The 13,238-nt window shown below is 35.7% G+C and overlaps 1 protein-coding gene across 2 annotated transcripts; it reads left to right on the top strand.

Annotated features, from left to right (window-relative positions):
* Positions 1–923: 923 nt before the first annotated feature.
* Positions 924–7,787, top strand: LOC133869344 (disease resistance protein RPM1-like). Of its 2 annotated transcripts, XM_062306315.1 has the most exons (3): positions 924–1,413; positions 2,238–2,400; positions 4,123–7,787. In XM_062306315.1, exon 3 carries the CDS (start codon positions 4,157–4,159, stop codon positions 6,974–6,976), a length of 2,820 nt encoding a protein of 939 aa, XP_062162299.1. In that variant the 5' UTR covers positions 924–1,413; positions 2,238–2,400; positions 4,123–4,156; the 3' UTR covers positions 6,977–7,787. The 2 variants fall into 2 exon arrangements, with proteins under 2 accessions (XP_062162299.1, XP_062162301.1); XM_062306317.1 differs by lacking the exon at positions 2,238–2,400.
* Positions 7,788–13,238: the final 5,451 nt, after the last annotated feature.

A 13,238-nucleotide genomic window follows, 5' to 3' on the forward strand; every position in this document is an offset into this window, starting at 1 on the left:
ATAACAAATTTTTTTAAAGAAAAAAAACGAAAAAACAAAAAATAACTGAAATTTATTTATTTTTTTAAAAAATAAAACAAATGAAAAAAAAAAACCAGTTTTTATTAAATTAAAAAACGAAAAAGAACATTTTTTTTCAAGAAAAAAAAAACGAAAAAACAAAAAATAACTGAAATTTATTTATTTATTTTTTAAAAAATGAAAAAAAAGTTTTTATTTAATTAAAAAAACGAAAAAGAACAATTTTTTTTTAAAAAAAAAAAAAAGAAAAAAAAACTGAAAATTATTATTTAAAAAAATAATAAGAAACAGTTTTAATTTTTAATTTTTTTTTGGAATAATTTTTTGTTATTTTATATTTTTTTAATAATTTTTTTTAGTTTTTATTTTATTTTAATAATTTTATGAAGGGCATTTTTGTCATTAGAGGGACATTGACATTTTCTGGTAGTTTAAGGGAGGAGATTGACACAATTGGTAGTTTGAGGGGTACATTGACAATGATGTGGTAGTTTGAGGAGGTTATGTGTACTTTTCCCAATATTTAAAGAAGAAGGGGCTGCATGCTGGGAGCTTTAACACCTCCTTAAGCATCTTGGCTGTGGAGGGAAATAATCAAGAACAATCATCTTGAGAGTTGTGAGTAAGGGAGCTTAATTGCTATGAAATTGGCAGTGGGGATAAGATAAATAGAAGAAAAGGTCCTTGGATTGGATTCCCCTCAATTACTGTTTTTTTAAACCAGCAGCCAAACAGTACCCACTTACAAAATACACCTTAATTGAAAGTACGTTTCTGACCTCATCAATCTCCAAAGTCGAAATTGGGATCATGACAAACTAGATCAGCTTTTTGATTCTAACACAGTCAGGCTGTCAGCCACTAGGGATGGTCGGTCACGCGTGAGGGATACTATAACGAAAGTGAAGAACAACCAGAAGAAAGAACGACGTCGTTGAACATTGACTCGCGTCCCTGCCGCCTCAGAGCCCAAAGCAAACGGAAACTTGACCCTTTTTTCCTTAATTGGCGGTGAACTGAAAAATGGACCAGACTTTTGGTTGGTCGAAAGAAAAGAAGAGGTTGTATGGTTATTTCCTTTTGAAGAATTAATATTCAATTAATGGCGTGTTTGCTGGTTCAGACTGAAAGTGAATATCTATATATATAATACTCCATATACATCAGTCCATCTCCATCTGTGGTAAATATAGCATGATCACCAATACCCCCTGTTTTGTGGTGTCTGTAACTTCTGAATTATTTTAACTGAAACTGAAGCTAATTTCTCCATCGTAAGTCAAAAACAGCAGCCATCACACCACCCGCAAGCTACCTTCCTCCCTGCCAACATTTTTGTCAAACTCTTCACCCCCCACAAAATGCAGCCATACCCAACGTATATAATTCCAGGTAAAATCTTCAAATTCCCCCAGTTTCGATCTCCAATGTTCTATTTTTTTGTGAGCATAGATTGTTTATTTTTTTTATTTTTGTTGAACATGCCTCTTCTTTTTGTGTATTCCTTTCTCTTACTATACAGATTGGATTTTTGTGCGGTTTTCTTGTTTTTGATTTGTGGGTGTTCTTGTTTTCTTTGGGTTTGCTTCAGAGGAGAAGATTTAGATTGTGGGTGTTTGCGTTTATGAGAAGTAGGTAGTTGGAAGAAGGAAATATGAGTGATATAAAAACAGTTGAATAAAATGGTCAAAGTGATTCTAAGAAGCGGGAGGTGATGCTTCTGTGGCCTTTGTAGAACTAAATGTATAGCTAGAAGTCTACGATGTTTCTTTGGATTCTGACAAACTAAATGCAGATGTTGGTGTTTCTGACGCTTATTGCATAATCTGCCGAAATATTATTTCTTGAGAAAACTTCCCTTACTACCATAGTTTTCATTAGTTTTAAAATCATATTTATATATTTTAAAAAATGTCAATTTAGTTTGTCTATCTTTTAATTTTTTTTTTTCAATATCACATTTCCGTTAAGATTTTACAAAAAATTTGAAAATGCCCAAATATATAAAAAAACAAAATTCAAAGATTTAGACATTGATATTTTTACAAATTCCGTTCAATCTTAAACAATGCCAAAAGTCTTGCAATTTTTTTTTTTCCTAAAAAAATGAGAGACATTTTCACTGCTCTCGTGAATTGCTCTCCCCCATGACGCCCCTCGCTCTCAAAACTCAATCTTTCTCTTTTAATTTGTTTTTTGTTTCTTTTTGGTGCCAGGTCCAACATCGCACATATGGTTCTGATCTATCTCTCTATCTCGCTCTCATTTTGTTTCTCTCTAGCGCCACAAAACTCCCTCCAGTAAGTCGCACCGTACCACTGCCATCCCACTATGTACGTTGCAAGCTCTCCCCAACTCGCCTCCATTGAACCCCTGCAGGTGTGTTTTTCTTCCCTCTCGATCTCTCATCCTCCACCTTGTATTCATGTTTTATGTTTGAGTGATGTTGTAGGTTTTGGATTTAGGTTTCAATTTGTTGGAGGAATACCTAATTTGTTAAAAATAATTGAAGGAATGAGGTGAATTTTGAATTAGGGTTTGAATTTGTTGGAGGGTTATTCTTGAATATCAGTTTTTTCGAGTTAGGGTTACTTTTCCCTATTTTCCCCTACTCTTTATTTTGCTGGCTGATTAGTCAATTTTAATGATTTAGAGTTTTTTTCCCCCTATTTTCCTGTAATAATTGTTTGATTACATCAAACTTAAACAACTATAGTAGAGAGAGACTTGTTTTATGAAAAAGATAGTTATGATGAAAGTTGAGGTATCCAGAAGCCATCATCTTTACCATTTGATTGAATGCGGCTTAATTATTGTTTGGTGGGAAGGGGGGAGAGGGGTTGGATATATAAGGCTTAACCATTTGATTAGAATTTAACGTAAAATTTTAACAAATTGGTGAAATTAAAAAACATTTAAAGATTGATATACTAAATTAACACTTTTTAAAGTTTAAGAATATAATTGCAAAAATGATGAAAGATCAGGGATGGTAAGTGAAATTTTCTCTTATTTCTTTTAGTTGATGCGAACTTGATTTTGACACAAGCTAAGAAGCATGTTTGGCAATATTATTGTTGCAATTTGGCATGAGTATCATGGGCTAGCTTGCTTGTGCAATTTGTTTCCTCAACACAATGGTTGTCTCCACCTTAGAATCGATGCATTTTACATTGAAAATTACACATGTGAGCATTTTAATGAATTTATCCCCAGGCTTTTGATAATTGAAGTCTTTGTGGCATAATTGACGTCGTTGTGGCATATATATTGATGTCTTTGTGGTATATTTCATGGCTTAATGGCATATCAGTGATTACTCTATCATGGGACCTTGGATAGGTTGATAGTCAAAATATGCTTACAATGCATTAGGTCATTCTTTTATTTTTCATTTTTTTTTGAAAAAAATAAAATTCAAAATTGGCAAGAGGTCCCCCGAATTGAGTTTGATACTCAATTAGCTGACTGTTGGAGTCTGGTTAGAATTAGAGGTTTCAATAAGTATGTTGTTGTATTAGTTATTTGTATTGTTGGAAGAAGAGACTTTTAGTTTGTAGTTTCTTAGTATATTGGACCCAGATTGTGATGTTGGAAGCAAAATATATCTTAAAGATGAATTAGGATTTTTTTATTTATTGTGTTTAGCAGTTATGAAGTACTTTAACAAAAAAAGAAAAAGAAAAAGTATTTTGTATTAAGTTTTGTTGGAATATTTATAGATCTCTAATTGATATTTTATAAGTAATTTGGTATATAAATAATTGGTTCTTGGATAAAATAGAATTCTAAGAAAATGTTACAATTAGGTTTAATATTAGTTCTTAGTATAAATAGTATTTGCTATTTAACACTTTTTACCTTTGAACAACTATTTTTGTCCTTCCTAATTTGCCTAGTTTTTAGGATTTCTTGTTCTCGTTTCTCCTTTTAGTTAAGTGCTTCTCTTGTATAATTCCTATGTGACTGAGTTGCGCTTTTGCATTTTAATGATATTACGATTACTTAGAAAAAGAAAAATATAAGTTCTTAGTAGGCAACGTGTCCTCCATTGGGCTTAGGCTGTGACAATTAACCCAAATTCTTTTCTAAATGTGACAGTATCATTAACTAGGTGAACATCAGACAGGAACCCATGACAGAAACCATTGTGACCCTTGTCATCAACAAGCTGGTTCAGTTAACCGTTCAAGAATCAAAATTGCTACGGGGTGTCCACCAACAAGTTGTGGACATTCGAGATGAACTGGAGAGCATCCAATGTTTTCTCAAAGATACAGATAAAGGAGGAGACCTCCAAGATGATTTCAAAATATGGGTGAAACAAGTGAGAGAAGTAGCATATCATATAGAAGATGTAATAGATGAATACGTCCTTCACGTTGCACAACGTCTGCATCAGCAAAGTTTTATTGCTTCTCTCCATAAAATTGGCCGTTTATTGAAAAAAATAAAACAACATCATGACATAGCTACCAAGATTCAAGATATCAAAATATCAGTCCGTGAAATCAAGGAACGAAGTGAAAGATATGGTTTTAGTTCCTCAGATCAAGGATCAAGTAGCAGAGCAACAAAAGTTACATGGCATGACCCTCGAGTGGGTTCACTTTTCATTGAGGACGATGAAGTTGTGGGTATTGAGTCTACGAGGGATGAACTCGTAAGCTGGTTGGTGGGGGGAGTATCTAAACGCTCAGTGATTTCAGTGGTAGGCATGGGCGGAATTGGTAAGACAACTCTTACTAAGAAAGTATATGAGAATGAATCAGTGAAGGGACATTTTGATTGCCGTGTTTGGATCACTGTGTCTCAGTCATACAATGTGTCGAAGATACTCACGTCCATGACAAAGCAAATTTACCAGGCAAAAGAAACTACTCCGGGGCAAATAGACAAGATAGACGAGATCACACTAATTAGCCAACTAAGGAAATGTTTACAGCAAAAGAGGTATGTTGTGGTTTTTGATGATGTCTGGAAGACAGAGTTTTGGGAAATTGTGAAACATGCTTTACCATGCAATGACAGAGGCAGTAGGATTATCATCACAACACGCAGTGAACTCATTGGTGTTTCTTGTAAAGAATCTTTATATGATCAAGTGCACAAGCTACAACCTCTATCTCAAGACAAGGCTTGGGAATTGTTTTGCAGAAAGGCATTCCAGACCGAGTTCCCAAGGTGTTGTCCAAGACAGTTGGTGAGAATGTCGATGGACATTGTGAAAAAATGTGAAGGCCTACCCCTTGCAATTGTTTCCATAGGTGGTCTTCTGTCAACAAAGGAGAAGGTGTCGTTAGAATGGCAAAAATTGCTCGATAGCCTCAGTTCTGAGATAGAATGTAATCCCCGGCTTACCAATATCACTAACATTCTCTCTCTCAGTTATCATGATCTTCCGTGCTACCTAAAGTCATGCTACTTGTACTTTAGCATTTTTCCGGAGGACTACTCAATCAGTGGTTCAAGATTACTTTGGCTATGGGTAGCTGAGGGCTTTATAAAAGGAAAGAAAGGAAAAACATTGGAAGACGTGGCAGAAGAATACTTAATGGAGCTCATCAACAGAAACTTGGTTCAAGTTTCATTTGGGGAACTTGATTACGGGATAGAGAAAAAATACAGAATCCATGATCTGCTGCATGAAATCATTCTATCAAAGGCTAGAGAGTTGAATTTATGTCAGGTTCTGGAAGCTGGTGACACAACTTCCATTGGAAAAAGTAGGTGCCTATCAATCCACAATGTTAGAGAAAATGTTTTCAAGACAAGTGAGTACTCTCGGGTTCGTTCCATTTTTCTCTTCAACATTAGTGAAATACCCAGGTCTTCCATTGTTAAATTGTTCAACAAGTTCAAGCTTTTGAAAGTGTTGGATTTTGAAGATGCTTCTATAGATTATCTTCCTCAAGAAGTGGGCAATTTATTCCACCTAAAGAGCTTAAGTTTGAGGGGAACAAAGGTGAAGATACTTCCAAAGTCAATGGGTAGACTACAAAACCTACAGACACTAAATATTTTGGAAACCGCTGTGCGTGAATTACCAATTGAGATATTAAGGCTTTATAAGCTGAGACATATTTTGGCTCATTCTCATGACTACGAAATTGAAAGTAGCTTTCATTCACTGCAAGGAGTAAAAATACATGAAGGGGTTGGATGTTTAAACAATTTGCAAACACTAGTAATTATTGAGGCAAATCATCATGGGGGTGGTCTATTTGAAGAGCTTGAAAAGTTGAGTCAATTGAGGATTTTGGGCATTTCAAGGATGACTGCAGAACGTGGGAGGGCTCTATGTACCTCCATACAAAATCTAGTCCACCTTAAAACTTTGATTGTATCCTCAATTAGTGAAGATGAGATTATAGACTTACAATCAATTTCATCACCACCTCCATTTCTAGAGTGTATCTATCTAAGGGGGCGATTGAAGAAGTTGCCCAATTGGATTCTAGAGCTTCAAAATTTGGTCACACTAATCTTATTTTTCTCATCATTGAAGGAAGATCCATTGTCGTGTGTCCAGACTTTGCCAAATCTAGTTACCCTTTCTCTCAATCATGCTTATGATGGGGAGCAGCTTCATTTTGAGGAAGGTGGTTTTCGAAAACTCAAGAGGCTCACCCTCAGAGAGTTGAAAGAATTGAAGATGGTGAAAATAGATAAAGGATCACTACCCGGTCTTGAGCAACTAGATATTGGGCCATGCCCGCAGATGAAAGAGCTACCCTTTGGAATCCAGCACCTGGAAAGGCTAAAGATTATCCACTTCTATGAAATGCAGGGAGAGTTTGTGCTACGTATGCAGCCAAATGGAGGCGAAGATTATTGGAAAGTGAAAAAGGTAAGTACTATCTGTCTCAAGTATAGGATTAAAGGAGAACGATATCAAATATACAAGGTCAGTGACTCACACTTATTGGAGCGTCTGCAAGGAATTCCAAACTAGCAGTTATAATTTGGGTTGGGCACGCGTGGCCCCACGCGCCACCTCCTCTGCATTTTTGTTTTCATTTCCTATTTGTCTGTTATTTCCTCTGTATTTTGGGTTTGCTTGTATTTTGGGTTTAGGGTTTTGGGGCTAGTTGGGTTGGGGTGTTTTTGGGGTAGATTTGGGTGTTTCATGGCGTCTTTATATTTATATATTTTGGGGTGGTTTTTTTCCTGTATTTTGGGTGTTTGATGGGGGCATTTTCTTTTTTTGAGTTTTACGAGGGCTTCTTCTGTATTTTAGGTTTTATGTGGGTATCTTTTGTATTTTGAGTGTTGTGGGTGCGTAGGTTGTTTTAGGTTTTCTTGGCTTCTCTTCTGTGGGCTAGCTAGGTTGTTCCTATGTATACTTCATGTGTACTTAGGAGCATCTTACGCATTTTTTAATAAAGTTTTCTTACTTATCAAAAAATAATAAAAAAAAAAATTAGGCTTGGGCCACCACATATGATATTTAATAATTAAAAGCTTAATTCTTCCAAGAATTTTGCTCTCATATGTAACGATTTTGAGTGTTTTGAAACTAAGGCGTTATAATACATAAGTTATGAAGTATCAAAAATTGTGACACGAATGCCACAATATGACATTGGATTATTTTTCATAAAGAACAATATTTTTGATATATTTCCCCATAAATTGGAAATATTCAAGACTTCTGAACTCACCCATCCATTTAGGGGTAGGCAAAATATCCGGCTACTGCCTACCGACCGCTATCAAACCGCCATAGATTGCCTAAAGACTTATTTCGGTTCGGTAATTAGTATAGATTTTTATTTCAAAAGTCTGTTCGGTTCGGTAGTCGGTATTGGTATTATTTTAATTTTAATTTTATTATTATTATTATTTTCCGGTTAACCGAACCGAACTGACTTTTAACCGACCGAAATGAACCGACACTTTGGATAGAAACGAAGTCGTTTCGTTTGATCATTCTGTCTTTTTTTTTTAAAAAAAAACAAAACGTTATCGTTTCATTAATCGATTTAGCCGATTTTAACCGACTTAACTGACTGCCTTTTAACAGACTTTACCATTTTAATCATTTTAACTAAAAATTTCAAAATTATAGGTTGTCGAAATGAAGTCGGTGAATTAACTGACTTTATCAGTTAATCGAACCGAACCGATACCCACCCTACATCCATTATCCAATTAAATTTTTTACGTTAGAACGTGATTACATCAATTAAACTGCATTGCATTATAATATAACTGCAGGGACTAAAACGTTAAAACTACACTGAAATGTTTTGAAGATCGAAAGGCTTAAATACTTTGGCTAATTAGCGTTCTAAGTGGGTAATGTTTAACCAAGTTGAGGAGCTTGAAATCAATTCAAATGTACAAAACTTTTCCTTCTTTCATTTTTGGCCAGTTGTTCTTATTGGCGCTTTGATTCAACAACAAATCTTTTAGTTCATAGCAACAAATCACTGATGTTGTAAAGAATCCATTTTGCTGATTTCATAAAACAGGAAACAATTGCAATTTTTGTTATTATCATATGTGGTTTCATGCCAGCTATACTTGTTTAAGTACTCTACAAGAAAGCTCTTCATTATGTAATTAGCTCATTTTAAGCATTTTGAAATTTTTGTTTGAATCCCTTGGAAGATTTTCCTACTCCAAAGGGGATCATAAATTTTTTGTTTAATTTTGTGCCAAAATCTAAAAGCATCGGTGATTAAATGCTAATTAATAAGAAGTACCAAATAGAGTTCACAATTCACATGTCAAAGAACGATCATGGCTTCCATTGGAACGGTCACCAAAACCCAAAATTAGGATAACAACAATTCAAAATCTAAAATAAATAAAAATAAAATAAAAAAATCAACCAACATTGTTAATCTTCTTAATGACTTAGACCAACATTGTTATTCAGCCTTGCGTGTTTACTTGTTGTTCAAAAGTAAATGGGTTGTTAAGTTTTCCCTTATTTTTCAAGGCGTCTTTTGAGAGTGAATTGGGCCCATAGACTTTAACATGGTATCAGAGCGGGTCTCTTGCAATGATGAGCATTTCTCTCCCGTATGTTGAACACCTGTTTGGCCAAAGTTGTCACACATGAGTAGGCATGTTAAAGTGTCCCACATTGACAAGATTAACTTGAGCTGGGCACTTTATAAACCATAGTGTCATATTCTCTTTCAATGCGTCTTTTGAGAGTGAGATTGGGCTCATGCACTTTTACATGGTATCAGAGCAAGTTCCTTGTGATGATGAGTCTTTCCCTCCTGTCAGTTGAATACGTATTTGACCAAAAGTTGCCACACGTGAGAGAGTGTGTTAAAGTGTCCCACATAGCTAAGGTTTCCTTGTCTTGGAAAGTTTATAAATTGGGCATTCCCTTCCTCTGCACACGTGTTTGGACAATAATGTTATACGTGAGGGAGTGTGTTAAGTTTTCCTTTACTTTCCAAGACGTCTTTTGAGAGTGAAATTAGGCCATGAACTTTTACATGGGTCATATGGGTTGGATTCTGAGCTAGTGAACCAAGCAATGCAGTGGGAATCAGAGGTCATAGACTGACAATGCAGTAAGAAAATGAGTACCTTGATAATATCGACTACTAGGAGTCACCCCATACTAGGGTTGTAAATTTTTTATAAAACCCACGAACTTAAAATAAAATTAACAAGTTATGGTTGAAGTTGACCTATATATATATATATATAGTCTTATACTCATGCCAAGATACCATCTGAACTCAACACAAAATACACCCCTAGATGTATTTTGGGGTGGCCTTCACCTCTAGGGGCGACGCCCCCCATAGGGGTGGCTACCAGATCCTTTTCTATTTCCATTTTTTTTTAAATAATTTTTTAAGTTTTATTTATTTATATTTTTAATATTTTTATATATTTTTTTATTATGATCGACGTGTCGCTATTTTATTGATGCTGACATAAAGCTAATAGAATTTGTTAAAATTTTTAACTGAATTTGACTTTAATGAGCGATTTGTAAATTAAGCCAATCAAATGGATCTTTAAATTAATTTTGATATCAAAGAGAGCGATTTGTAATTTAAGTTAATTAAAGAGACCAATGGTGCAGTTTTTCTTAAAATATAAGCACTCCAAAACACAAAAAAGTAATGGTTAAAAAGGACCAATGGTTTTTTTTTTTTTTTTTTTCTAAATAATAGAGTGTCTGGTTGAAAAGCCAAAACTCTCTCTCAGACTGCTATCCACGTTTCCCATGTCAATGTTCTTGCTGCAGCAAGAATCTCTTTGCAACCATATGATTGACTCTATCTTAAGGAAGTTCTGGTAAAGTTTTAAAGATTAAAAGAAACACCTTTTGTTTCCCTTGGCTTGGAACAGATAGAGTTTGCACTCCAAAGATCAAGGGAGGTTGGGAATAAGAACAATGCACAGTCAAAATAAAGCACTCCTTGGCAATATTGGAATGGAAAATACTAAAGGACGACTAGATTTGTTGTGGGTAAAATATTTAAAGACCCATGCCCTTAAACAGTCTAAGAAACAAGGGTAATCATCTTTCAATTAATTACCTTAATCAATAGATTTTCCCCTAAATTTTCAAAATTAGTGATCATCATGCAATTCCTAGTTAAAATAAAATATATATGTTGGTGTGGTTATAAACTTGTCCAAAGATTAAATTAAATTGAAAAAATTCAATGGATTGATTCCAATGAGTAGTAGATTCTATAATTAACTATGAATAACATAAATTTCTATATCTGCCAACAAAATCATGAATGCGGAGCCCATTACACTTCCACTTGACACTTATTCAAATGATCATAAACCGCTATATTATAATAGACACAATATGCCGTACTTCACAATTCCATGGCCATGGAAACTAGGTTCTAATCAACTGTAGTTCTACAGTTTCTACGTGACACAAACATTTGGAAGCCCTGCAGAATAATGGCCTGCTTTTCTAGTTCTTGATTGCATAATAATTCAACTCTAAAAACCCAAGCACTCTTAAAATGGGTCTAACTCATTTTCAAAAAACACCTTGAGAGAATTGGGGACACAATGGCTTATAAACAGCCCAAATCTAATAAACCTTATCGATGTGGGACAGTTTAACATGCCCCTTTATGTGTAGCAACTTTTGGCCAAACACGTACTCAACCGACGGGAGGGAAAGGTCCATCATCACAAGGGACCGGCTCTGATACTATGTAAAAGTTCATGGGCCTAACTTACTTTCAAAAAACGCATTGAGAGATGAGGTGACACAATAGTTTATAAACAGTGAAGTCTAATAAACCTTAACAATGTAGGACACTTTAATAAGTAACAAGTATACGCCGAAAGCATATATTGAGCAACTTCTCCCAACACACAACAATCTCATAGCAGAATACTCATTACAATTAAATCTAATGGCACTTAAATGCTCACATATGGACCATATATGTAGATGCTACCGGGTGAATAATCTCCACAAAAAAATTCAACCAAAGCTCAACTGAGTTAAGCCAAAAGAAGATTTGATGTGGGTAATTGATCGAAATTGGAATCATGACAAACTAGACCAGCTTTTTTGATTCTAACACAGTCAGCCACTAGGGATGGTCGGCCACACATGACACATGGGGGCCGGGAGACTAGCTAGAACGAAAATGAAGAACTAACAGAGGAAATAACGACGTCGTAGAAAGTTCAACCAAAGCTCAACTGAGTTAAGCCAGAAGAAGATTTGTTGTGGGTAATCGATCGAAATTGGGATCATGACAAACTAGACCAGCTTTTTGAATCTAACACAGTCACCCACTAGGGATGGTCGGCCACACATGAAACATGCATGGGGGGAGTCTAGAACGAAAATGAAGAACAACCAGACGAAAGAACGACGTCGTTGAACATTTGCTCGTGTCTCGATCTGCCACCTCAAAGCCCAAAGCATACGCAAACTTAACACATTTTTGCCTTATTTGACGGTCAACTCATGAAAAATGGACAAGACTTTTGGTTGGTCGATCCAATAAAGGACCAAGGAAAAGAAGAGGTTGTACTTGTATACTTTGCTTATTTCCTTTTGAAGAATATTTAATTAATTGCGTGTGTATGCTCGTTCAAAGAAGCCCCAATTTACTTACTTGTGTGCTGATTAGTCAAGAGTAATCCTTTCAATTATTATTCTAAGTACTGAAACTGAAGCTAATTTCTCCATCGTTTGGATCACCGTACCATTCAAGTCAAAAACAGCAGCCATCATGCAAGCTACGTACCTTCCTCTGCCGACATTTTTGTCTTCACCCACAAAATGCAGCCGTACCCAACGTATATAATTCAAGGTAAATTCTTCAAATTCCCCAAGCTAGATTCTCCAATATATGTTAATTCTTTGTGAGCATAGATTTTTTCTTTTCTTTTCTCCTCTTTTGCTTTAAAGATTGTGTTAGGGATAAAATCAACCCTAGAGACACGTGGATTCGGAAACATCTCGGAGCTATGTCTCGGACATTTATTACAGCCAACAAAGAAAAGACTGCCTAGGTGTAAATACATCTCGGAGGTATAACGATGTCTCGGTGTAAATACATCTCGGAGGTATAACGATCTTAACACTCCAGGTTACGGTATGAAGAACATCCCGAGATCTCCTAATCTGAATGGAGTGAGCACATCTCGGGTATTTGAGTCTCGGAGTAACCTCGCCTCGGAGATAACAACAAGTCGGTACAATAATGTCTTAGCTTTTTATAACCCCGTTATGATGCAGCGATATCCCGAGATCTCCAAGGTAGAACGAACATGTCTCGGACATCATCGCCTCGGGGTCTGGTTGAAGGTTTGCCGCAGATGTTTCAGAGTACAATAAGGACAGAATTCCATGATTAATGGGATAAGGTAGTTATTTAACGATTGAGGTGGGGTTCAGCATTAAACAAATGCTAGTGGATGATTTTGGAGAAACTCTGCTGGACAACAACATCAAGACAGCATGGGCAGCACTTTCCTCCAAACCTGGCAGCACTTTCCTCCATCCCAGGCAGCACTTCCTCCAAGCTTCTTGGACAATGCATACACTCAATAAAATAATCCCACTCAATCATAAAATAACCGTCCACTCACTCCTTCCAAGACCATGCACTTCTCGACCAACTTCATTCCACTCATTATCATCCCCACTCATCATTAAATAATCTCCAATCACTCTCTCCACTCGAGGACACAACAAAAACAAATGTTAAAGAAATAGAAGGTGGCAGACATGG

This window comes from Alnus glutinosa, chromosome 5 (assembly GCF_958979055.1).
Source record: "Alnus glutinosa chromosome 5, dhAlnGlut1.1, whole genome shotgun sequence".
NCBI classification, from domain to species: domain Eukaryota; kingdom Viridiplantae; phylum Streptophyta; class Magnoliopsida; order Fagales; family Betulaceae; genus Alnus; species Alnus glutinosa.

What these genes read in the sequence shown, in the direction of transcription:
- LOC133869344 (XM_062306315.1), top strand. Translation starts at nt 4,157, where the DNA reads ATGACAGAAACCATTGTGACCCTTGTCATCAACAAGCTGGTTCAGTTA.